At 39.2% G+C, this 25,452-nt stretch overlaps 4 protein-coding genes across 4 annotated transcripts in view; 1 reads left to right on the top strand and 3 right to left on the bottom strand.

Moving 5' to 3' along the window:
* Positions 1-2,829, top strand: part of kif13ba (kinesin family member 13Ba) — a 36,623-nt gene extending 33,794 nt beyond the window's left edge. Inside the window, exons 36-37 of the mRNA XM_077712809.1 lie at positions 769-1,162; positions 2,097-2,829. Of these exons, the coding sequence (XP_077568935.1) occupies positions 769-1,162; positions 2,097-2,293 (591 nt within the window). The 3' untranslated portion in view covers positions 2,294-2,829. The remainder of the gene's footprint in view (positions 1-768; positions 1,163-2,096) is intronic.
* Positions 2,830-5,828: 2,999 nt separating this feature from the next.
* On the bottom strand, positions 5,829-10,629 carry LOC144194042 (homeobox-containing protein 1-like). The gene is made up of 9 exons (XM_077712808.1): positions 10,407-10,629; positions 9,369-9,707; positions 9,210-9,295; positions 9,030-9,140; positions 8,027-8,186; positions 7,887-7,969; positions 7,718-7,813; positions 7,558-7,652; positions 5,829-7,088 (listed from the first exon to the last, which is right to left on the bottom strand). Exons 2-9 carry the CDS (start codon positions 9,704-9,706, stop codon positions 6,948-6,950), a joined length of 1,110 nt encoding a protein of 369 aa, XP_077568934.1. The 5' UTR covers position 9,707; positions 10,407-10,629; the 3' UTR covers positions 5,829-6,947.
* Positions 10,630-11,705: 1,076 nt separating this feature from the next.
* LOC144194320 (uncharacterized) lies at positions 11,706-22,176 on the bottom strand. The gene is made up of 9 exons (XM_077713297.1): positions 21,780-22,176; positions 21,352-21,419; positions 21,225-21,272; positions 21,099-21,163; positions 12,469-12,506; positions 12,298-12,377; positions 12,015-12,077; positions 11,867-11,917; positions 11,706-11,811 (listed from the first exon to the last, which is right to left on the bottom strand). The coding sequence occupies exons 1-9, from the start codon at positions 21,853-21,855 to the stop codon at positions 11,758-11,760; spliced, it is 543 nt and encodes a 180-aa protein (XP_077569423.1). The 5' UTR covers positions 21,856-22,176; the 3' UTR covers positions 11,706-11,757.
* A 138-nt stretch (positions 22,177-22,314) lies between these two features.
* On the bottom strand, positions 22,315-25,118 carry glo1 (glyoxalase 1). The gene is made up of 6 exons (XM_077713296.1): positions 24,951-25,118; positions 23,971-24,053; positions 23,773-23,913; positions 23,643-23,710; positions 23,487-23,576; positions 22,315-22,547 (listed from the first exon to the last, which is right to left on the bottom strand). The coding sequence occupies exons 1-6, from the start codon at positions 25,035-25,037 to the stop codon at positions 22,456-22,458; spliced, it is 561 nt and encodes a 186-aa protein (XP_077569422.1). The 5' UTR covers positions 25,038-25,118; the 3' UTR covers positions 22,315-22,455.
* Between the last annotated feature and the right edge of the window lie 334 nt (positions 25,119-25,452).

Raw genomic sequence — 25,452 nt, 5'->3', positions numbered from 1 at the left:
TGGCTGGCCACTAATTCAGGGTGTCCCTCTCATATGGCCCGAAGTCAGCTGGGATAGGCTCCAGCACCCCCCACGACCCTAGTAAGGATAAATCAGAAAATGAGATTTAAATGCATAAAATAATAAGACAGAAATTAGTGGGTAAATCTGGATTAGATTTCAGTTCCATTGACGGCGTATTAATGGCAGCCAAAGAGTGCTCGGACATTTGGTCCCCGGTGTTTTGGTCGCCGGTCAAATGGTGACAGAAAGTTTACTGTTGAAACCAGCTCTCAAAATTATATTCATGAGAGTTTAATATCTGAGATAGTTTAATATCTAAGTACTAATTATAATCGAAGTACTGTTTCATATTTAAGTACTGTTTCATATCTAAGTACTGTTGAAAACAATAGATATGTATATATTAAACTCATGAATATAATTTTGAGAGCTGGTTTCAACAGTACTTAGATATTAAACAGTACTTAGATATTTAACAGTACTTAGATATTAAACAGTACTTAGATATTTAACAGTACATATATATTTAACAGTACTTAGATATTAAACTCTCTCTCATGAATATAATTTTGAGAGCTGGTTTCAACAGTAAACTCTCTGTCACCATTTGACCGGTGACCAAAAGACCGGCGACCAAATGTCCGGTCACGCAGCCAAAGGAGTTAATATTTTTAAAAATACAAAATAAATACATTTCAATTAGCAAGAGGCCAATGGAGAATTAGCGCTCAAGTTAAGCTGACGCTGGTGTTTGCTCGTGGCCAGGCCGCCCCTCCGCCACGAGCGCCGGCCAGAGACCCGTCCGACGCGGCTCCTCTCCCCGCGCCCGACCCGCATGACGGCACCCCCCTCAGCCCGCTCAGCCAGTCGTCCAGCGGCTACTTCTCGGCCAGCGTCTCCACGGCGACCCTGTCCGACGTCCTGCGACCCCCCTCCTCTTCGTCCTCGTCCTCCTCCCTGGTCCTGGCCGAGCCCGCCAATCACGACGGCGCCGCCCCGCGCCGCTTCCCCTCTGAACAGAAGCCGACGGACGAGTGGCTGAGGGACGGCGTCCGCGTGGCCCTGGGGACCGCCGGAAAGACGGGCATCGTGCGCTACCTGGGCGCCGCCCACTTTGCAGAAGGCACGTGGGTGGGTGTGGAGCTGGACTCCCCCACAGGTGAGAATCCATTCAATTTCAATTCTAGTTGAAACCATCTTAGCACTGTGATGTTACTAAGGGAATATATTTAGTTTTTGTGGGTTCCAATGCACAGTAAAGTACCTTTATGCCTTATTTTTGCATTACGTTAAATTCAAGTCACCAACCTAATTTTTGAATGAGAACAATGTGTTGTTTTTTATAGTCTGGCTCAGACCGCATTACTGTCATTTCATTTATATATTTTTTCCCTTTAACTACAAGAGAGAAACTTTAACTAAAACAAATGATTTAACCCAAAAAATTTAACTTTTTTTGTAAATGTTATTGGCCTTTATTCTTATTTTTAATATTATTTTTAAATGTGGGCCGGATTATTTTAGATATAATATTTATATATTTTTTTAAAAATTATAAATGGCTTAAAATAACTGGATTAAAAGCCCTGAATATTCAGTTTTTATAGATCTAAAACAATGTTTATTTTGGATTTTTTAAAATATATTTTTAGATTTTCAAAATGATATTTGAACTAAAAACTAAAGAAATTAATTTAAAAATGACAATTATTGATTTAAAAGGGGGAAAATCAGGAAATATAATATACATCTATAATCTTCATTTTAATTTGATCCTAAAACAAAAAGTCGCCACTCATCATTTACTTTCCCGGCCACACAAAATGATACGGCGGGCCAGATTTGGCCCGCGGGCCGCCACTTTGACACCTGTGTATTAACGAATACAATCATTACTAAAAGCTAAATTGAAAACGAAATCATACATTCTGTCTATGGAACCCACACAGTAGTTCTTATTACCTTATCAAATCTTCATTTTTCAGTTGCATTGATCCAAAACATTTAAAATGGGAGGAGGCAATAAACAAATATCCATTATTTAGCCCCTCCCCTAATTATTTTTAAACTACTGCTTTTATTCCTTCCCCAAGGTAAACACGACGGCTGCGTGGGCGGCCAACGTTACTTCCAATGTCGACCGGCGCACGGCATTCTGGTCCGACCCGAACGCCTGACCTGCCGCGATGGCCGACGCCCTCCCCCAGACCCAACCACTGCCACCGCCGCCCCCCGACTCCCCCACGTCCCCGTCCTCAAAGGTGAGAACCGTAAGTCCTGGAGCAGCTGAGAGACGCCGTTTCCAAACGCCACAGAGGACATTTTTTTTGTTTTTTAACCATTTGTGTGCAATAAGTCGGCTTTTTTTTGGCCTCCGTGTCGACGTTGAGGATGACACACGGAAGCCACGCGTTGTGTTTAAGTGCATCTTATTTTGAAAAGACTCCAGAAAAGTCGCGTCAACGACGAAAGAAGAAGAAAAAGAAGGAAAAAACGCGCAAAAAAGACGCCGTGCACTTTTTTAGTGAACATTCCGGTGACGTCCACGGCGAGGCTACTTCTGGAAGTAAGCAAGTTGCATCATGGGAGAGGTAGGACACGTTTATTGAGCCCTCCAAATATCGACTTTTTTGTCTTTTTGTTTTATTTTTTTGTCTGTATTTGACACGCCTCTGCAACAAGCAGGTCAGTGAATATTTTTAATATTTTAAATCTTGTTAATACACACTTAGAAATATGGATCTGTGCCAAGGAGGATTATTAGAGTCACACTGATGGATGTTTCACTAAAATAGTTGCTGTTTTAGTGGCAAAAAATTATGGATAAAATTGGTAAAATTGTCTGTATTATGTTTGTAATTAATTTCTACTTTATTATAATTTAATGTACATTTATATCATGTTTTTAAGTCGACTAAGAAGCCAAAAAAATCTGAATTTTGTCATTGAATTATTTAGAAAGTTTAAAATCAAAATAATAGATAATTTTATTTAAAATCAAAGTAAAATAAGCAGAAAAATGTAATTAAAAATCAAAGAAAATGAGCAGAAATTTTAAAAAATCAATGAAAAATGACCAGATAAATTTAAAATTCAAAGGAAAATAAGCAGATAAATTTAATTAAAAATAAAAGAAAAATAAGCAGATAAATTTAATTAAAAATCAAAGAAAAATAAGCAGATAAATATAATTAAAAATATAAGAAAAATAAGCTGTTAAATGTAATTAAAAATCAAAGAAAAATAAGCAGATAAATTTAAAAATCAAAGAAAAATAAGCAGATAAATTTAATTACAATCAAAGAAAAATAATGATAAATGTCATTAAAAATCAAAGAAAAATAAGCAGATACATTTATTACAAAATATACTAAACAATTTTGATGCACACAAAAAATCTTGTATTATTGCAATATTTTCTATTCTCCAGTGTGGCTCTAATAATGACAAAAAAACAATGAAAATGAGCAGTTTTTGCATCTTAGTAGACATATCACATATTTTATTTATATTTGAACGTACACGCGTGCCTCTGCCGCACAAATCTTTCATGAAGCCTTCTTCACCTTTATTGTCCTTTTTATCTTTTTTTTTGAATTGCACAAATGATTTTTTTCTTGATTCATCGCTGCTATTAGCGCTCCCCTCTATTACTAGTCCACGCGCAAATTTTTATCTATTTTTTTTCTTCTCTTAAATTGAAGTTTTGTTGGATTTCCACCAAATTCGGTGCAATTGTGAGAAATGAATTGGATTGGTGAGAGGGAAGATTTCAATTTAAGGTGGCGATGGCGAAAGTGATTTTAGCTAATTTGTGGTTTTGAAGGTTGAAGGAGAAAGTAAGTTTTTGTGTGATTGTTGGGTCTTGGAAGGTTTTTAAAAAAAAAATGTAAGTCATGGAAAAACTTTGGGAAGTTATCAGCATTTAAATTCAAAGCAACTCCGCCAGGGTGAGAAATTTTTGGAAGAAAATTGGATTCAAAATTTAACATTTCGGATTGTAGTGAAAAAATATATGACTGTTTATTATGATGGTAGGCATGGAAGACAAAAGTTTTTAATGGAAAAAAGTTGATTTCACAAGGTAAGATTAGTAGTGTTGATAAAAAAGTGAAATATTTTTGTGGGGGAATATTGCAATTTTAACACCAATAGTGACGCCTTCATTAAATAATATATAGAGATTTTTTTTTTAAATTTTTTATCAAATCCCTTTGGTTGAAATTTTGGCAATTGCTAATATTTTTAATCATTTTATTTTTTGGAGAAAATATTTTTACTGATACATTTCTCAGAAAATTTGACACTTTTAGGGCAAAATAATTGTAATTTTAGGTGGTCATTTTCAAGCTTGTTTTAAAAGGTAAAAAAAAAAAACATTTGAAAAAACAACAAATCTCCCAAAAATACACATTTTGGAGAAATAGATTAATGCATAAAATCCTTTCAATTTTTTTGATGAATTCCTACGCCAATTTACGGCAAAAATAACAAATAAAAATGTAATAATCTGAAATTATGGGCCTTTATTCACAATTTTATGACAAAAAAATCATATTATAATACAAAATACAGTTGTGATGAACTAGAAAACCTAAAGTAAACATGATAAAAAGTCTTAAAATACAAAATTCAACTTTTACAATTGATTTTTTCCCTCAATTGTTGTCCTTAACATTTCATTGTAAGGAGAAAGTTGTCATTTTACGCTAAAATAATAATTATGTGAATGTCATACATTCAAATGTCGATTTGAGGAAAACACAAAGTAATACTTCCAAGATTCAAAACTTTTCGGGGGTGCTGTAGTTAAGTGTTTTTTGTGGGGCTCACTCGCCAAAATCCAGACGTTTGTTCTTATCTTGCTTGTATTTATTAAAGCTTAATTAATGTTGCCAACATAACTGCTAAAAAAACAATGCAAAATCTGTATTTGGTCGTCACTACTCGTTAATTTTTGCATAAACTGACAAACATTTCATATCAATTATTAGCAATCATCTTATATTTTTTTGCTACTGTAGGTGTGCTGCCATCTAGAAAAGGGGTTTGGAGCACCTGTTTTATTTTATGATTAATTTAATTTTCTGTCACTATGCTGCAATCCAAAGAGAGCGTGTATTATATGGGGATTAAAAAAAAACATCTATTGTTTTTTTTATTTTAATTGTATCATTTGAGCAGTAATCTGATAAAAACAAATGAGGAATCTATTTTTGTTTTGGTTTTTTTGTCGATTGTTGGGCGGCATTATCGAGTGTTTTTTAGTTGGCGACAATTAATCAAGGTAACTCTTTGAAATGTAAGACTTATAATGTTGTTAAAAGGCAAATTGTTTTTTTTAAATGTTTGTTTAATGTACTATCAAGATCGGTATGTACTTGTATTAGGGGTCAGTCTTGGTTAAACAAAGTTAGCATGTTAGCTTAGCTCGTGTGCTAATTGCTTATGCTAGCCTGCTTTTTCTGCCATCTCGCAAAATTAATATCTTTACATACCAAACCAATTTAAATGAACTTTGATTACGATGCAGAAACACTCAAAAATAGGTTTAATCTAACTACACTAAACTTAATTCTAATTTTGTTTTGTTTGAGCTTTCTTGGCTCTATTGGCCCCGCCTCCACCTTAACTTTCAGATACAGGCTACCGAGGGTTGTTTGCTTTTGTATTCCCTTCAAAATATTCTGAAAATGATGCATACAAATGTCCTCACAATAGGATAACGCACAACTACTTGCCAAACAGAAGTAGTATATATATACTCCTCTCGTATTAGCGAACAACCTCCGCCATTCGCACTGACTAACAAAAAAAAACACTGAAAAAATGCTACCTTAAAACCCTAAAAAATAAAGAAACATTTAAAAAAACATTTTTAAAAATTAACAAAAAAACATAATATTGTGATCATCTTTTAATTTCAAAATAAAAAAATAATAACAGTCAATCAAACATTCTCATAATGACAAAAAAAAGGCAGTACAATAAATTGTATGGAGGTTTGTCAGTTTTTTTTGTTTACAATCAAGCATCGAAACAAGGCACTCCCTCTTCAAGTGAGTTCATTTTCCCCTCACATTTGCCTTTAAGGCTTATTCTTCAGTAATAATGTGCTACATTTTCTTATACTTTCAGCTATAGTGTCAATATCATCATGGCTTAAAAGCTACACAAGACAACCATGGAGTGAAAGGAGCACCTTTGGAAAGACAAAACAAAAAAAATGTTGTGTTTGAAACACAGGTGGACCACATTTTACATCATGGACGCCACTAAACACATCTGATGTGTTGAAGACAAAAGACAAAGACATTGAGGAAGGTAATACTTTGGCTTCTGTTAATGGAAGCATACATTTCTTCCACTAGGGGGCAAAAAGCATGTTTTTTTTAAATGGTCGTTTAAATGATTTATTAGGGATGTCCTCAATCTAATCGGAATTCAAACCCGATCACAATATGTTTGGAATTTATAACTGTCCAAACACAATGGACAGGCGACTAATCAGGAAGCAGAAAAATGTCATTTTATACGAGATATTTTCACTACTGAAACAAATTTGAAAAATGTCCAACAAAATCAGGTAATTCGGATTTGTATGTGACCGGTACTTCCCAATATATATTTTATAAGTACTAGAGGCAGATATTTGTAATATTTAACATTTACAAATAATTTTTCAATGCCGATTTAGAGGAAAAACTTATTTTTCTTAACATGATGCAATCTCTTAATGTATGCCATTTAAACAGACCCAAACAAAGCTTTAATTCGGCCATTTTGAGGCAGTACCGTTGTCATCACAGTGTCTCGTTAGAGGTCATCAAGAAAGTGTCCTCAAGTGGCGTGTTTGGCGGAGCCACTAGGCTAAAGGGAGTACTCCATTTGGCCCGGTGCTCCGATATTTGCATACTGTAATGACGTGGTGACGTCACCTCTTTTCAGTCGTCTTCTATCGCCTCCGTCTTGATGTTGTTGATCAACGTTAAGTCCGCCTCGTCGGACCGCTTTTCCAAAGTCTTGGCCCCAGATGAGCCCTCGCGGCCCAGGGCGGTTATCCAGCTAGGTAGCAGTGTAGCAACCTGGATTAGAGAATTTGCGTTTAAAACACAAAATTGACGCTAAGCCATCTTTTAAGTCAATAACACGATGTTGGTTCGTGGGCCGCTTTAATGTCAACTCGATTTTACGTCTTAGATATAATATTTAGATTTTTTTTAATAAGTGGATTAAAAGAACTGGATTAAAAACCCTGAATATTCAGTTTTTTGTAGATCTAAAACAATGTTTATTTTAGCTTATTTTAAATATATTTTTAGATTTTATAAAATTATTTTTGAACTAAAAACTGAAAAAAATGATTAAAAAATGACTTATTGATTTAAAAGTGGGAAAAATCAGGAAATTTAATATAAATCTATACTCTTCGTTTTAATTGGATCCTAAAACAGAATTTCGCCACTCATGATTAACTTTTTCGGGCCACACAACATAATGCGGCGGGCCAGATTTGGCCCCCGGGCCGCCACTTTGACACCTGTGCCTCCTTACCTGCTCTGGAAAGTCGTTGACATCCAAGTCATCGCCATTCGATTGCTCTCCGGGACTGTGGGCGTCGATGTTGTGATTTCCCAAAATGGCAGCTTCTTCAACAACAACAAAAATCTAATTCTATCAGTCGTAATGGCAACAACACAAATGAAGGCATTACCAATGTTAGCGCGTCTCTTCATGTCCTTGCGGCGGTTAGCGAACCAGTTGTAGACTTTGAGAGAGGTCACCTTCTCGAAATCCAGCAGCTTCTTTCCTAAAAAAAAAAGTAGACAGTCACTTGACGGATGGCAAAAGCGCTAGGCCGCGGTGTTCCCTGGGATTTGAACCTGGTTTTTGAATGACAGCATTGCAGGCCGCAGAAATCTCCTCCCTCCTCGCTTCGTCGGGATATTGATTGTCGACGAAATAGCTGCGTATACCCACAATGGCTTAAGGAATGCCGGTTACATGCTAGCGTAAATGTTACCTTTCCATGATAGCCAGACACTCCTTCCTCCAGGTGAATCTGTTGCCCCTGCGGAGGCGGAAACCCCCTGGAGCAGAGTTGAATGTGGGCGGAGCCTGCTGCCAATCCATCACCACGTCTTCCAGAGTGAATGGAGCGCTCCGCATGGCTAACGTGGCACCTAAAGTGCGGATAAAACAGGTGAACTCTGACCATGACACACAATGTTAGCGCTATTAGCATTATTAGCATTTAAGATTCTTGTGACCAATAGCCTTAGGGACAGTTCCATTCATAATCATTTTCTGTGCACTATAATCTTACACACTTGTAGTACAATTGTACATACTTGTAGTACAATTGCACATTTGTAGTACAATTGCACATATTTGTAGTACAATTACACATACTTGTAGTACAATTGCACATACTTGTAGTATAATTACACGTACTTGTAGTACAATTGCACGTACTTGTGGTACCATTACACATGTGGTACCATTACACATACTTGTAGTACCATTGCACATACTTGTAGTACAATTACACATACTTGTAGTACAATCGCACATACTTGTAGTACAATTGCACATACTTGTAGTACAATTGCACATACTTTTAGTACAATTGTACATATTTGTAGTACAATTGTACATATTTGTAGTACAATTGTACATATTTGTAGTACAATAGTACATATTTGTAGTATAATTGCACTTGTAGTACAATTACACATACTTGTAGTACAATTGCACATACTTTTAGTATAATTACACGTACTTGTAGTGCAATTACACATACTTGTAGTACAATTGCACATATTTGTAGTACAACTGTACATATTTGTAATACAATTGCACTTGTAGTACAATTACACATACTTGTAGTACAATTACACATGTAGTACAATTACACATACTTGTAGTACAATTGCAAATATTAGCATTAGTATTTGCATTAGTATTAGCATTGGTATAAGCATTAGCATTAGTATTAGTAAACCGATTTTTTTTCTTGTTCTCACCAGGGTTGCTCTTCTCCAGCTGATACCAGCGAAAGAAAGCTCGCTTCTTTTGCTCGCTGAGATCGGACCCTTGCTGCAGCAACCAATGGGAAATGCGGCTCTGGCTAATTCCTGCAGAAGACCCAAAACACATGTTAAAGTAGGTGCTGGTTCCAAGAAGAAGACCAAGAAGTCACGTACCAGTCACTTGTGCCACGACGGCTTGGGAGATGCGCCTATTGGCCAGGAAACACTTGATCTCCTCTTTGATGACGCCACTGTCTCTCCTACAAAGCAGGCAAATATTGTCTTTTCCCACGTTTTAAAATAAAAACAACACGTGATACTTTATTTTCCCACCTCATCAGGTCTTCCACTTTCTCTTCAACGTCCGTGTCGTCGTCCCCGGTCTCCGAGGCAAAGGGTGCCAGAGGCAAACCGGGCGCCGGGGAGATTTTCCCGTTGCTCGGCGCCACGGCGGCCGGGGGTGATGACGCCTCGACGCTACGTGGTGACAGCCGGTCGTCGGGGAGGACGGTTTGAGTGGCGGCGGAGGTACGTCCATGAGGGCGTTCTAATTGTTCCAAAGCATTCAAGGCGTGGAGGAGCTGGGCTTGGCCAATCCCGGTCTTCCTGAGTCTCTGCAGGAGGTCGATCTGCTCGATGGTGAAGCGAGGCTCCTCGTACTGCCGGAACATCCTTCAAAGAGACGGTAGGCTGAATCTTAGTTTTTGCATTATGGTTTTATAGCGTAAGCCTTCCGCAATCCATCGATTTCTGAACTAAAAGCTTTTCTGAAAGTCGATCAGATTTTTTTTTTTTTTTAAAGCAAACAAAAAATATGTTTAACTTTTTGGATAAAAAACAAAACTTCCATTTAAAATAAATTACATTGAAAAAGATCATTGATTTTAAAATAAATTATACATGTTTTGCTTTATTAGTCAACAAAATGTCACTTTTGACTTGTATTTTAAACAATAACAATTATTTTGCTAGAAAATTAGCATTAGTTCTATATTTTCCAAAGTGATAGTGAGCCACATGTGGTTTCAGAGCCGCTTGTTTCAATGGGTTACAGAGGAATGTGTTTATTACATCCTTATTACACTGCCACAATGTTGTTATACGAATTGACGGTTGATAGTGTCATTTTGGAGGGGTTCACTGACTAGTTTCTGCGTAGTAAAATAGAGGATTTAATCACAGGTAACATGACGAATGAGATTAGGAAAAATTCTTAATTAAACCTGGGATCCAAAATGTTGGCGTGTCGGTTTTTATGTCGCTTAACATAGCAAAATCGCGGATTTTTTTTAAAAAAATGATTGGGGGTCACAAGGAAATCTAGCGGGCTAATGAGAGCGTTTTAAAAAGCAGCGGGGACTTTTAACTTACCTTGTTTACTCCAGTAGACAGTCGTCTAAAGATGTCCGTTGTAACATGAGGGCAGGCGTATGTGTGTATTTTGGATTCCCGTAGTCTGGACGTCCGTAGGCACGTTTAGTCTCCCCCGTGAATAAATTGTATTTGATTAGAAAATGCTTTTCGCCCACCGTCGGAGACCTCCGTCTTTTACGTCTTTTGTCCGCGAGACAGGCGCCATGTTGTACGTGCGGCGCACTGGCCGCCGGGAGTTGAAGTTTTAAATAGAGTAAAGATTGTCTTCAGTGGCCCGACTCGGTAAATTGTAGTTTTCAATGACTAAAATGCGGCTTTATCTGGTGATTTTTTTTAAAAAAATTAGACAATGTGCGGTAAGCATTTTATTCGTTTAAAAAAATGACAAGATATTTCTTTAAAGTAATCATAATGTATAATATGGCCTGTTTTCCTATAATGTGACCATTGCTTTCTTTTTTTGTTGTTGAAATAACAACAGGAACAAATCCAATATAAATGTGATTTAAATTGTAGTTTATTCAAACCAGAAGGACTACAGATGCATGCAAGCTAACTAATTCTGATTTCTGTGGCAGATGACAGAGTGGTTGCTCTCCGGGAGGTGTCAATTCTTCGAGGGGCCGACGTGTCCTCCATTGTCCAGGTTCTCGCTCCGGTCACCACAACACACACCAGTCAGTACTGAAGCTTTAATATGTGTAATATCATTTTTTTAAGATCATTGCCAGCACCTTTGGCCTGAACTTCTTGGATCTTATCTTCAAGGTAAGTAAAACAGGTATGCTAACCCTAGCCAAACGCTACCCCTAGCCAAACCCTAACCCTAGCCAAACCCTAACCCTAGCCAAGCCCTAACCCTAGCCAAGCCCTACCTAACCCTAGCCAAGCCCTACCTAACCCTAGCCAAGCCCTACCTAACCCTAGCCAAGCCCTACCTAACCCTAGCCAAGCCCTACCTAACCCTAGCCAAGCCCTACCTAACCCTAGCCAAACGCTAACCCTAGCCAAACGCTAACCCTAGCCAAACGCTAACCCTAGCCAAACGCTAACCCTAGCCAAACGCTAACCCTAGCCAAACGCTAACCCTAGCCAAACCCTAACCCTAGCCAAATGCTAACCCTAGCCAAACCCTAACCCTAGCCAAACCCCCCTCCCAAAATGACAGTATAATAAGGATTATTTACTTCAAAAAACAACATAGTATAGTAAGACTTTATTTCTTTAAAAAATGACATAGGATAGTAAGCGTTTTTTTCTTAAAACAACAACGTATTATGCTTTGGGATAGGGTGGGGGTTAAGAGCTTGGAATGGAGGTAGAAGTAGGGGTAGGTTTGGGGTCGAAGTCACCACAGAGGTGGTCGGGTCAGCATCCCCATCCACGTCAGCGTGTCCGCCATCTGTAAAGATTTGAATAAGTTGATTTTTTTTGCGCCCCAAAATCGTTTCACTCACCTGCATTCTCTTGTGAAGAAATATCAACTTTTGGTTCAGACAGGCAATCTCCTAAAATGACGCAAAGAAAGTATTTATATATTGAGTTAATAAAATAAAGTTGAGGTAAGAAATCTATCAACTAAACTGATATTTTTTTAATTCTTACCTGGCTTAGTTTTTCATCTCTTCTCAGTTTGATTTGAGGCAGAAGATTTTCAAGTCTTTGAATCTGCAAAAGTCATTTTTTTAAAATGATGTAAAATTTATTTATAAATTTATCAATATCTAAACAGCAATTGCACAAAACATGAACCACCCTAAAAACTAAAAAAATGAGGTATTGGACATCTTTCACCCTTTTTACAAATAGCATTAAATAATGTTCTGCATGATTGACTGAAATTAAAACTTATCATTAAAAATTTGGTACAGTAAAAAGGCCAAAATACCCTCTTGTCCACGGTATGCAGTCTGCTCTTCGTGCTCTTGTTGATCACGGTCATAGGGATATTTTTCGGCTTGGGACATACTAGAAACCAAAGATTAAAAAAAAAACAGGTTCCTAAAAACATGGAAATGTGAAATTGGAATGGTTATCTAGTATCGGAGTGTGAGCTTACCATGTTGGTAGATCTTGGCAACTTCGAGCAAGTAGGGCCTGTCAGACAAAAAGAATGAAGTTGACTGACTAATATTTTATGTAATTCATCTCCTCATATAGTTAAATAAAGAAAATTTAAAAACGACATAGGGACCTATGTCGTTTTCTCTAAAAAAACGACATAGGTACCTATGTTGTTTTCCGATAAAAAACGACATAGGTACCTATGTCGTTTTTTTTAGAGAAAACGACATAGGTACCTATGTCGTTTTTTATCGAGAAAACGACAGTTACCTATGTCGTTTTCTCTAAAAAAAACGACGTAGGTACCTATGTCGTTTTTTAGAGAAAACGACAGTTACCTATGTCGTTTTTTATCGAGAAAACGACATAGGTAACTATGTCGTTTTTTTAGAGAAAACGACAAAGGTGCCTATGTCGTTTTTTATCGAGAAAACGACATAGGTAACTATGTCGTTTTTTTTAGAGAAAACGACATAGGTAACTATGTCGTTTTTTTTTAGAGAAAACGACATAGGTACCTATGTCGTTTTCTATCGAGAAAACGACATAGTTACCTATGTCGTTTTCTCTAAAAAAAACAACATGGTTACCTATGTCGTTTTTTTAGAGAAAACGACATAGGTACCTATGTCGTTTTTTTAGAGAAAACGACATAGTTACCTATGTCGTTTTCTCTAAAAAAAACAACATAGTTACCTATGTCGTTTTTTTAGAGAAAACGACATAGGTACCTATGTCGTTTTCTCTAAAAAACGACATAGGTACCTATGTCGTTTTTTAGAGAAAACGACATAGGTACCTATGTCGTTTTTTAGAGAAAACGACATAGGTAACTATGTCGTTTTTTATCGAGAAAACGACATAGGTACTATGTCGTTTTTTTAGAGAAAACGACATAGGTACCTATGTCGTTTTTTAGAGAAAACGACATAGGTAACTATGTCGTTTTTTAGAGAAAACGACATAGGTAACTGTCGTTTTTTTTAGAGAAAACGACATAGGTAACTGTCGTTTTTTTTAGAGAAAACGACATTGGTAACTATGTCGTTTTTTTAGAGAAAACGATATAGGTACCTATGTCGTTTTTTATCGAGAAAACGACAGTTACCTATGTCGTTTTTTATCGAGAAAACGACATAGGTAACTATGTCGTTTTTTATCGAGAAAACGACATAGGTAACTATGTCGTTTTTTTAGAGAAAACGACAGTTACCTATGTCGTTTTCTCTAAAAAACGACATAGGTACCTATGTCGTTTTTTATCGAGAAAACGACATAGGTACCTATGTCGTTTTTTATCGAGAAAACGACATAGTTACCTATGTCGTTTTCTCTAAAAAATCAACATAGTTACCTATGTCGTTTTTTTTAGAGAAAACGACATAGGTAACTATGTCGTTTTTTATCGAGAAAACGACATAGGTAACTATGTCGTTTTTTATCGAGAAAACGACATAGTTACCTATGTCGTTTTTTATCGAGAAAACGACATAGGTAACTATGTCGTTTTTTATCGAGAAAACGACATAGGTAACTATGTCTTTTTTAGAGAAAACGACAGTTATCTATGTCGTTTTCTCTAAAAAACGACAGTTACCTATGTCGTTTTCTCTAAAAAATCAACATAGTTACCTATGTCGTTTTTTTTAGAGAAAACGACATAGGTACCTATGTCGTTTTTTTAAGAGAAAACGACATAGGTACCTATGTCGTTTTTTATCGAGAAAACGACATAGGTACCTATGTCGTTTTTTAGAGAAAATGACATAGGTAACTATGTCGTTTTTTAGAGAAAATGACATAGGTAACTATGTTGTTTTTTAGAGAAAATGACATAGGTAACTATGTCGTTTTTTAGAGAAAATGACATAGGTAACTATGTCGTTTTTTATCGAGAAAACGACATAGGTAACTATGTCGTTTTTTAGAGAAAACGACATAGGTAACTATGTCGTTTTTTATCGAGAAAACGACATAGGTAACTATGTCGTTTTTTAGAGAAAACGACATAGGCAACTATGTCGTTTTTTATCGAGAAAACGACAGGTAACTATGTCGTTTTTTTAGAGAAAACGACATAGTTACCTATGTCGTTTTCTCTAAAAAACGACAAAGGCACCTATGTCGTTTTTTATCGAGAAAACAACATAGGTACCTATGTCGTTTTTTATCGAGAAAACGACATAGTTACCTATGTCGTTTTCTCTAAAAAATCAACATAGTTACCTATGTCGTTTTTTTTATAGAAAACGACATAGGTACCTATGTCGTTTTTTTAAGAGAAAACGACATAGGTACCTATGTCGTTTTTTATCGAGAAAACGACATAGGTACCTATGTCGTTTTTTAGAGAAAATGACATAGGTAACTATGTCGTTTTTTATCGAGAAAACGACATAGGTAACTATGTCGTTTTTTAGAGAAAATGACATAGGTAACTATGTTGTTTTTTAGAGAAAATGACATAGGTAACTATGTCGTTTTCTCTAAAAAACGACATAGTTACCTATGTCGTTTTTTATCGAGAAAACAACATAGGTACCTATGTCGTTTTTTATCGAGAAAACGACAGTTACCTATGTCGTTTTTTATCGAGAAAACGACATAGGTACCTATGTCGTTTTTTATCGAGAAAACGACTGGTAACTATGTCGTTTTTTTAGAGAAAACGACATAGTTACCTATGTCGTTTTCTCTAAAAAATCAACATAGTTACCTATGTCGTTTTTTTAGAGAAAACGACATAGGTACCTATGTCGTTTTTTTAAGAGAAAACGACATAGGTACCTATGTCGTTTTTTATCGAGAAAACGACATAGGTACCTATGTCGTTTTTTAGAGAAAATGACATAGGTAACTATGTCGTTTTTTATCGAGAAAACGACATAGGTAACTATGTCGTTTTCTCTAAAAAATCAACATAGTTACCTATGTCGTTTTTTTTTTAGAGAAAACGACATAGGTAACTATGTCGTTTTTTATCGAGAAAACGACATAGGTACCTATGTCGTTTTTTAGAGAAAATGACATAGGTAACTATGTCGTTTTTTATCGAGAAAACGACATAGGTAACTATGTCGTTTTTTAGAGAAAACGACATAGGCAACTATGTCGTTTTTTATCGAGAAAACGACAGGTAACTATGTCGTTTTTTTAGAGAAAACGACATAGGTAACTGTCGTTTTTTATCGAGAAAACAACATAGGTACCTTTGTCGTTTTTTTTTAGAGAAAACGACATAGGTAACTATGTCGTTTTTTATCGAGAAAACGACATAGGTACCTATGTCGTTTTTTAGAGAAAATGACATAGGTAACTATGTCGTTTTTTATCGAGAAAACGACATAGGTAACTATGTCGTTTTTTATCGAGAAAACGACATAGGTAATTATGTCGTTTTTTAGAGAAAATGACATAGGTAACTATGTCGTTTTTTTATCAAGAAAACGACATAGGTACCTATGTCGTTTTTTATCGAGAAAACGACATTGGTAACTATGTCGTTTTTTATCGAGAAAATGACATTGGTACCTATGTCGGTTTTTTAGAGAAAACGACATAGTTACCTATGTCGTTTTTCACGATAAAAAACGACATATGTACCTATGTCGTGTTCTCTAAAAAAACGACATAGGTAACTATGTCGTTTTCTGGATAAAAAACGACATAGGTACCTATGTCGTTTTCTCTTAAAAAAAACGACATAGGTAACTATGTCGTTTTTTTAGAGAAAACGACATAGGTAACTATACCGTCTTCTCGATAAAAAACGACATAGTTACCTATGTCGTTCTCTCGATAAAAAACAACATAGTTACCTATGTCGTTTTCTCGATAAAAAACGACAGTTACCTATGTCGTTTTCTCGATAAAAAACGACGTAGTTACCTATGTCGTTTTCTCTAAAAAAAACGACATAGGTACCTATGTCGTTTGTCTAAAAGAAAACGACATAGGTACCTATGTCGTTTTCTCGATAAAAAACGAAATAGTTACCTATGTCGTTCTCTCGATAAAAAACGACATAGGTAACTATGTCGTTTTCTCGATAAAAAACGACATAGTTACCTATGTCGTTTTCTCGATAAAAAACGACATAGTTACCTATGTCGTTCTCTCGATAAAAAACGACATGGGTACCTATGTCGTTTTCTCGATAAAAAACGACATGGGTACCTATGTCGTTTTCTCGATAAAAAACGACATAGGTAGCTATGTCGCTTTTGAGAGAAAATGACATAGGTACCTGGGTTAGGATTAGCGTTTGGCTAGGGTTAGCGTTTGGCTAGGGTTAGCATTTGGCTAAGGTTAGCGTTTGGCTAGGGTTAGCGTTTTGCTAGGGTTAGCGTTTGGCTAGGGTTAGCGTTTGGCTAGGGTTAGCGTTTGGCTAGGGTTAGCATTTGGCTAGGGTTAGCGTTTGGCTAGGGTTAGCGTTTGGCTAGGGTTAGCGTTTGGCTAGGGTTAGCGTTTGGTTAGGGTTTGGCTAGGGTTAGCGTTTGGCTAGGGTTAGGGCTTGGCTAGGGTTGGCGTTTGGCTAGGGTTAGCGTTTGGCTAGGGTTAGCGTTTGGCTAGGGTTAGCGTTTGGCTAGGGTTAGCGTTTGGCTAGGGTTAGCGTTTGGCTAGGGTTAGCGTTTGGTTAGGGTTAGCGTTTGGCTAGGGTTAGGGCTGGGCTAGGGTTAGCGTTTGGCTAGGGTTAGCGTTTGGCTAGGGTTAGCGTTTGGCTAGGGTTAGCGTTTGGCTAGGGTTAGCGTTTGGCTAGGGTTAGCGTTTGGCTAGGGTTAGCGTTTGGCTAGGGTTAGGGCTTGGCTAGGGTTAGGGTTGGGCTAGGGTTAGGGTTGGGCTAGGGTTAGGGTTGGGCTAGGGTTAGGGTTGGGCTAGGGTTAGCGTTTGGCTAGGGTTAGGTAGGGCTTGGCTAGGGTTAGGTAGGGCTTGGCTAGGGTTAGGTAGGGCTTGGCTAGGGTTAGGTAGGGCTTGGCTAGGGTTAGGTAGGGCTTGGCTAGGGTTAGGGTTTAGCTAGGGATAGGGTTTAGCTAGGGTTAGCGTTTGGCTAGGGTTAGCGTTTGGCTAGGGTTAGCGTTTGGCTAGGGTTAGCGTTTGGCTAGGGTTAGCGTTTGGCTAGGGTTAGAGTTTGGCTAGGGTTAGCGTTTGGCTAGGGTTAGCGTTTGGCTAGGGTTAGCGTTTGGCTAGGGTTAGGGCTTGGCTAGGGTTAGCGTTTGGCTAGGGTTAGCGTTTGGCTAGGGTTAGCGTTTGGCTAGGGTTAGCGTTTGGCTAGGGTTAGGGCTTGGCTAGGGTTAGGGTTGGGCTAGGGTTAGGGTTGGGCTAGGGTTAGGGTTGGGCTAGGGTTAGGGTTGGGCTAGGGTTAGCGTTTGGCTAGGGTTAGGTAGGGCTTGGCTAGGGTTAGGTAGGGCTTGGCTAGGGTTAGGTAGGGCTTGGCTAGGGTTAGGTAGGGCTTGGCTAGGGTTAGGTAGGGCTTGGCTAGGGTTAGGGTTTAGCTAGGGATAGGGTTTAGCTAGGGTTAGCGTTTGGCTAGGGTTAGCGTTTGGCTAGGGTTAGCGTTTGGCTAGGGTTAGCGTTTGGCTAGGGTTAGCGTTTGGCTAGGGTTAGAGTTTGGCTAGGGTTAGCGTTTGGCTAGGGTTAGCGTTTGGCTAGGGTTAGCGTTTGGCTAGGGTTAGGGCTTGGCTAGGGTTAGCGTTTGGCTAGGGTTAGGTAGGGCTTGGCTAGGGTTAGGTAGGGCTTGGCTAGGGTAAGGGTTTGGCTAGGGTTAGGGTTTGGCTAGGGTTAGGGTTTGGCTAGGGTTAGGGTTTGGCTAGGGTTAGCGTTTGGCTAGGGTTAGTGTTTGGCTAGGGTTAGCGTTTGGCTAGGGTTAGCATTTGGCTAGGGTTAGCGTTTGGCTAGGGTTAGCGTTTGGCTAGGGTTAGCGTTTGGCTAGGGTTAGCGTTTGGTTAGGGTTAGGGTTTGGCTAGGGTTAGCGTTTGGCTAGGGTTAGGGCTTGGCTAGGGTTGGCGTTTGGCTAGGGTTAGCGTTTGGCTAGGGTTAGCGTTTGGCTAGGGTTAGCGTTTGGCTAGGGTTAGCGTTTGGCTAGGGTTAGCGTTTGGCTAGGGTTAGCGTTTGGCTAGGGTTAGCGTTTGGTTAGGGTTAGCGTTTGGCTAGGGTTAGCGTTTGGCTAGGGTTAGCGTTTGGCTAGGGTTAGCGTTTGGCTAGGGTTAGCGTTTGGCTAGGGTTAGCGTTTGGCTAGGGTTAGCGTTTGGCTAGGGTTAGCGTTTGGCTAGGGTTAGCGTTTGGCTAGGGTTAGAGTTTGGCTAGGGTTAGCGTTTGGCTAGGGTTAGCGTTTGGCTAGGGTTAGGGCTGGGCTAGGGCTTGGCTAGGGTTAGCGTTTGGCTAGGGTTAGGTAGGGCTTGGCTAGGGTTAGGTAGGGCTTGGCTAGGGTAAGGGTTTGGCTAGGGTTAGGGTTTGGCTAGGGTTAGGGTTTGGCTAGGGTTAGCGTTTGGCTAGGGTTAGCGTTTGGCTAGGGTTAGCGTTTGGCTAGGGTTAGCATTTGGCTAGGGTTAGCGTTTGGCTAGGGTTAGCGTTTGGCTAGGGTTAGCGTTTGGCTAGGGTTAGCGTTTGGTTAGGGTTAGGGTTTGGTTAGGGTTAGGGTTTGGCTAGGGTTAGCGTTTGGCTAGGGTTAGGGCTTGGCTAGGGTTGGCGTTTGGCTAGGGTTAGCGTTTGGCTAGGGTTAGCGTTTGGCTAGGGTTAGCGTTTGGCTAGGGTTAGCGTTTGGCTAGGGTTAGCGTTTGGCTAGGGTTAGCGTTTGGCTAGGGTTAGCGTTTGGCTAGGGTTAGCGTTTGGTTAGGGTTAGCGTTTGGCTAGGGTTAGCGTTTGGCTAGGGTTAGCGTTTGGCTAGGGTTAGCGTTTGGCTAGGGTTAGCGTTTGGCTAGGGTTAGCGTTTGGCTAGGGTTAGCGTTTGGCTAGGGTTAGCGTTTGGCTAGGGTTAGCGTTTGGCTAGGGTTAGCGTTTGGCTAGGGTTAGGGCTTGGCTAGGGTTAGGGTTGGGCTAGGGTTAGGGTTGGGCTAGGGTTAGGGTTGGGCTAGGGTTAGGGTTGGGCTAGGGTTAGCGTTTGGCTAGGGTTAGGTTGGGCTTGGCTAGGGTTAGGTAGGGCTTGGCTAGGGTTAGGTAGGGCTTGGCTAGGGTTAGGTAGGGCTTGGCTAGGGTTAGGGCTTGGCTAGGGTTAGGGCTTGGCTAGGGTTAGGGTTTAGCTAGGGTTAGGGTTTAGCTAGGGTTAGGGTTTGGCTAGGGTTAGCGTTTGGCTAGGGTTAGCATTTGGCTAGGGTTAGCGTTTGGCTAGGGTTAGCGTTTGGCTAGGGTTAGCGTTTGGCTAGGGTTAGCGTTTGGCTAGGGTTAGCGTTTGGCTAGGGTTAGCGTTTGGCTAGGGTTAGCGTTTGGCTAGGGTTAGCGTTTGGCTAGGGTTAGCGTTTGGCTAGGGTTAGCGTTTGGCTAGGGTTAGCGTTTGGCTAGGGTTAGGGCTGGGCTAGGGTTAGGGCTTGGCTAGGGTTAGCGTTTGGCTAGGGTTAGGTAGGGCTTGGCTAGGGTTAGGTAGGGCTTGGCTAGGGTAAGGGTTTGGCTAGGGTTAGGGTTTGGCTAGGGTTAGGGTTTGGCTAGGGTTAGGGTTTGGCTAGGGTTAGCATTTGGCTAGGGTTAGCGTTTGGCTAGGGTTAGCGTTTGGCTAGGGTTAGCGTTTGGCTAGGGTTAGCATTTGGCTAGGGTTAGCATTTGGCTAGGGTTAGCGTTTGGCTAGGGTTAGCATTTAGCTAGGGTTAGCGTTTGGCTAGGGTTAGCGTTTGGCTAGGGTTAGCGTTTGGCTAGGGTTAGCGTTTGGCTAGGGTTAGCGTTTGGCTAGGGTTAGCGTTTGGCTAGGGTTAGCGTTTGGCTAGGGTTAGCGTTTGGCTAGGGTTAGCGTTTGGCTAGGGTTAGGGCTGGGCTAGGGTTAGCGTTTGGCTAGGGTTAGCGTTTGGCTAGGGTTAGGGCTTGGCTAGGGTTAGCGTTTGGCTAGGGTTAGCGTTTGGCTAGGGTTAGCGTTTGGCTAGGGTTAGCGTTTGGCTAGGGTTAGGTAGGGCTTGGCTAGGGTTAGGTAGGGCTTGGCTAGGGTAAGGGTTTGGCTAGGGTTAGGGTTTGGCTAGGGTTAGGGTTTGGCTAGGGTTAGCATTTGGCTAGGGTTAGCGTTTGGCTAGGGTTAGCGTTTGGCTAGGGTTAGCGTTTGGCTAGGGTTAGCGTTTGGCTAGGGTTAGCATTTGGCTAGGGTTAGGGCTTGGCTAGGGTTAGGGTTTAGCTAGGGTTAGGGTTTGGCTAGGGTTAGCATTTGGCTAGGGTTAGGGTTGGCAATTGGCAAGGTTTAGCGTTTGGCTACGATTAGCGTTTGGCTAGGGTTTGGCTATGGTTAGTGTTTGGTTAGGGTTAGCGTTACCTATGTTGTTTTTCTATTTAAAAAAAGACATGTTCCTACGTCATTTTTTTAAAATTAGAAAACAACATAGGTACGTACCCATGTCATTTTTCCCCCCAAAAAATAACGACATTGGTACGTACCCATGTCGTTTTTTAGGGAAAAAAATGAAGAGAATTTTAAAAAAATAAAAGGAATATACATACATTTGCTTGCTGTTTGCTGACAGGCAACTGTTTAACGGGATTAGACAACCACGCTGGTTTCTTATCTGAACACACAAAGGACAAAGAATGAGAAAATATAAAGAATATGATGTGTGTTTTACTTACCTTGAAGATAAGATCCAAGGAGTTCAGGCCAAAGGTGTTGGCAATGATCTTAAAAAAATATGATATTACATATATTAAAGATGCTTTAGTACCGACTGGTGTGTGTTGTGGTGACCGGAGCGAGAACCTGGACGATGGAGGACACGTCGGCCCCTTGAAGAATGGACACCTCCCGGAGAGCAACCACTCTGTCATCTGCCACAGAAATCAAAATTAGTTAGCTTACATGCATTTGTAGTCCTTCTGGTTTGAATAAACTACAATTTAAATCCCATTTATATTGGATTTGTGATTCTATGACGTCCAACTTGACGGTGACAAAACCACTTGACAGTCAAATGCAGCTGTTGCACTTTTTAACACAACATGAATAAAAAAAAAGCTCCATTCATTTTTACTCGCAAAGAAATCTTTAAAAAAACATTTTAAATAAATTAACATCAGTAAGTGTTTAACGACAACATGGCGACAGATACACACACACACACACACACACTCCATTAAGTCATTAAAAAAAATTCTATCTAAAAGAGGGATGTAAAAAAATATACATACCATTTTTGTCAAGTCTTCTGAGGGCGACCCAAACCTTGGTGACAATCATCGGGGCGTCAAAATGAACATGGGACATTTTCCTTTATGTCTTCGACGCTAGTGGACAGGCTGTAATTTTGTAAAAACAAGGCTTGCTAGTTCCCGGTTAGCTACTTCAAAATAAAGGTTTGGATTAAATGTTGCCGGAAACAGGGTTTATAATCTGGAAATGGGGGTGTGGCTTAATTTTTGGAGGCAGATACAAACCTCTACACTGGGAAACTAGGGTTAGGTATCATAAATTAGCATACATTCGCATAAATTAGCATAAATTAGCGTAACCTAGCAAGTTTGGGAGGAATTGGGAGAGCGCAAAAACTACATGTTTAACAATACTATGTTTCTATTTGTGGCAACGCATTTTAGGCGCACTATCAGAACATACAGTTGAACAATGTTGCTGTAAAGGAGTTTATTTTGAAAATCCTATTTACTAAATACATCAGCACATATGAACCGACACCAATTAAAGTTTTTTTTTTTTTTTTTTTAGAACAAACGAGTTGTAGTATTTCTTCAACTAAATGTCCCGATTTTTCTTGTTGTTGTTTAAATAAAGATACCTTTTTTGATTACTTTCCTCCACCGTAACCAAGGCCCCACCCAAAAAGAACTATGCTCCGCCCTCATCCTTTCTTTACGAAGTGATGGAAATCATATTATTGGGACTCAAGATTTCGATCCAATAGCCGTCGGGATCCTGGATGAAAGCCAGTCCTTTCATTTTACCTGTGTGGTGAAAAAAAAAAATAATATGAATACACACTTTTGTTATACATTTTTAAAAATGTATCATTTAAATTTCAAATCCTGGGGTGCTTGCAAAAATTGCAAAGTAAAATAAAATCAGACTAAAGTGAACTGGAATGGGTTTTACTGGTGAATACACCCTAAAATTTTCTAAAATAAAAACCATTCCAACACATCAACAAGGGCTGGCTCTAGAGGTGACTGTAGTTCCGTTCAAAAAGAGTGCATTCAGCTAAAGCACCATGTCTATTCATACCTGGAAATCAACAGCAAATTGCATTGGTGAACTGAATATCTATATATCTAATATAAAAATATCTAAGTACTGTTGAAAACAGTAGATATGTAGATATTAAACTCTCTGATGGATATAATTTTGAGAGCTGGTTTCAACAGTACTTCGATATTAAACAGTACTTCGATATTAAACAGTACTTCGATATTAAACAGTACTTTGATATTAAACAGTACTTAGATATTAAACACTACTTGCATATCAACAGTAGTTAGATATTAAACTCTCTCTCTTTCTCTTAGATATTAAACTCTCTCACATAAATATACCTTTAAGAGCTGGTTTCAACAGTACTTCGATATTAAACAGTACTTTGATATTAAACAGTACTTCGATATTAAACACTACTTACATATAAACAGTACTTAGATATTAAACACTACTTACATATAAACAGTACTTAGATATTAAACACTCTCTCTCTCTCTCTTTGATATTAAATTCTCTCACATAAATATACTTTTGAGAGCTGGTTTCAAAAGTAAACTCTCTGTCACCATTTGACCGGCGGCCAAAAGACCGGCGACCAAATGTCCGGTTGTGGCCCATAACTGGAACTCAAGCTTAGGGACTGTACTTTTAAGTTAAGGAAGTTAAACACTGATCATTGTGAATCAACCCACCGTCATCAGGCTTCTTCACAAAGGTGACATTTTCCTCCTCGAACAGCTTGCAGGCCTTATTCACGTCCGGCACCGAGATTCCAATATGCCCTGCGGAGAAAAACAGTCAGCCATGGGGATAGGACGACTCCACCAAAAGACGTCATCTGGATTTACCAAATCCTCGTGGATCGGAGTTGCCGTTGTGATAGGGCGGGCTGTCGTCGGCTTCCGAGCCCCAATTACTGAAACAAAGTCAAAAAGGTTGACATCGGCGGTGTGGGCGGGGCTTAGCGCTAAATCTCACTGTGTCAGCTCGATGGTGGCCCTCCGCGAGAATGTCCATGACGTCCTCTCTTTCAGGTCTGAGGGGATCTCCTTCTTGTCCTCGTAGCCCAGGAAGAAGAGGGAGAAACGCATGGAAGGGAAGTCGAACCTCTGGAGGAGACTGTGGGGAGGTCAGGCTCCGCCCCTTTCAAAAACATCACCAAGTCTTCGTACTCACGTCATGCCTAGAATCCTGGTGTAGAAATCCAAGGATTTGACAGGGTCCTTCACCCGGAGCATTGTCTGCTGCATCATGAAGTCCTAGACATTAGATATTTCATTAAATATTTCATACTTTGAGATAGTGATGTCCCCATTTGGAGAAACTACAGATGCCGAGGTTTTGATACGATACAGAGGAAATGTATTGCTTTAATAGTGTGTAGAAATAGAAGTGGGTAAAGAAATGTGGCATATTCCTGTGAAAAGTGGCGTGTGTGTGAGTTTAACAGAAAATATTTGAAGTGGTTTGAACCGCTTCAATCCAGTGCGTAAAATATGCGCAGAAAATAGGGTTAGTTTATTATATTATATTTTTTACGTATTACAACTCTTATAAATTATTATATAAATTTTAGGAGCGTTCTATTTTTAGTCTATCCAAAAATCATACTATAAAAGTATATCGCAAACCAGTATGAACCCGAATTAGCATTTTTACAATCGAACTCATTCATTCGATAACTTCTGGGGACAACATTTCAAGTTACATATTGACATTTCTATACGCTTCATCGACAACTATTTAAAAGGAATTTGCATGAATTCAATAAAGATATGTTAAAACAACACCCCAAATAGTCAATGACGTATTTATATTCTTAATTGGGAAAAGTTTGCACGTCTTGGAAATGTTTGTGGAAGTATCTAGCTTTGCTAGCTTCATAATGCTAACGCTTAGTCGACCTACTTTCTACAACATTAACGCCGCATCTATATACAAAACAGGCAAACTATCATCACAACATTATTGCAATAATATTCTCATTTAAAAAGTAATCATTTAATGTATCTTGGCGAGCCACGAAGCGTGAAATCTGAACTTGTCCGATAATGGACGCAGCCCATAAAATCACTTGAAAATGGAGTCATGCTGCCTGTCTGGCTCGCAAAAAAAAGGTAAATTTCTCTCGTCTAAAACGGTGCAGAAGTTTTTACCTTCGTGATTGGATCTCCATCTTTACACGCCTCGGCAACTTGCTCGTCCGACAGACCTTTATCGTTTACGGGACAATTGTCGCTCATTTTTGCACAGGGAGCTCCGTTCAGTTCAATATTCAGGTGACATGTTAAGAGTTCGATGAGGACCGTCCTACTTTGGCTCACATTCAGCAGGATGAAAGTAGATAGCTAGACATTCACAATAAAAGCACACAAATATTATCAAATAACGTGTGCAATGAACTTAACTCATTACAACCATATTTAAAATCAAAGTTATGTTCTAATCTATAACGCACATATATTACATAGGAATTTTCAGGAATGCACACCTTAAAATTAACGTCAGTGATTTTCTTTTGAAGGGGACAGCAGGAAGTTAAGTGGTTACGTTTTCATGTCGAGAAGAGCTTGCTACGCATTTGACAAGTTGAAAAAAAGTTGATTGAAAAAAGAATGTTAGTGAGGAGGTTAAAGTTGCGTGGCAGTTTTTGGAACG

This window comes from Stigmatopora nigra, chromosome 3 (assembly GCF_051989575.1).
Source record: "Stigmatopora nigra isolate UIUO_SnigA chromosome 3, RoL_Snig_1.1, whole genome shotgun sequence".
Lineage (NCBI taxonomy): Eukaryota > Metazoa > Chordata > Actinopteri > Syngnathiformes > Syngnathidae > Stigmatopora > Stigmatopora nigra.
This window is presented reverse-complemented; position numbering and strand designations above follow the sequence as displayed.

Coding starts and splice junctions, on each gene's coding strand:
- LOC144194320 (XM_077713297.1), bottom strand. CDS start 21,855: ATGTCCCATGTTCATTTTGACGCCCCGATGATTGTCACCAAGGTTTGG. Junction 12,507..21,098: donor TCAGCAAACAGCAAGCAAAT/GTATGTATATTC, acceptor TTTGTCTGACAG/GCCCTACTTGCTCGAAGTTG. Junction 11,918..12,014: donor GAGATGAAAAACTAAGCCAG/GTAAGAATTAAA, acceptor GCGTCATTTTAG/GAGATTGCCTGTCTGAACCA.
- glo1 (XM_077713296.1), bottom strand. CDS start 25,037: ATGAGCGACAATTGTCCCGTAAACGATAAAGGTCTGTCGGACGAGCAA. Junction 23,577..23,642: donor CTCCGATCCACGAGGATTTG/GTAAATCCAGAT, acceptor TTTTCTCCGCAG/GGCATATTGGAATCTCGGTG. Junction 22,548..23,486: donor TGTGAAGAAGCCTGATGACG/GTGGGTTGATTC, acceptor TTCACCACACAG/GTAAAATGAAAGGACTGGCT.
- LOC144194042 (XM_077712808.1), bottom strand. CDS start 9,706: ATGTTCCGGCAGTACGAGGAGCCTCGCTTCACCATCGAGCAGATCGAC. Junction 8,187..9,029: donor GCTGGAGAAGAGCAACCCTG/GTGAGAACAAGA, acceptor TCCGCACTTTAG/GTGCCACGTTAGCCATGCGG. Junction 7,814..7,886: donor TGCTGTCATTCAAAAACCAG/GTTCAAATCCCA, acceptor TTTTTTTTTTAG/GAAAGAAGCTGCTGGATTTC.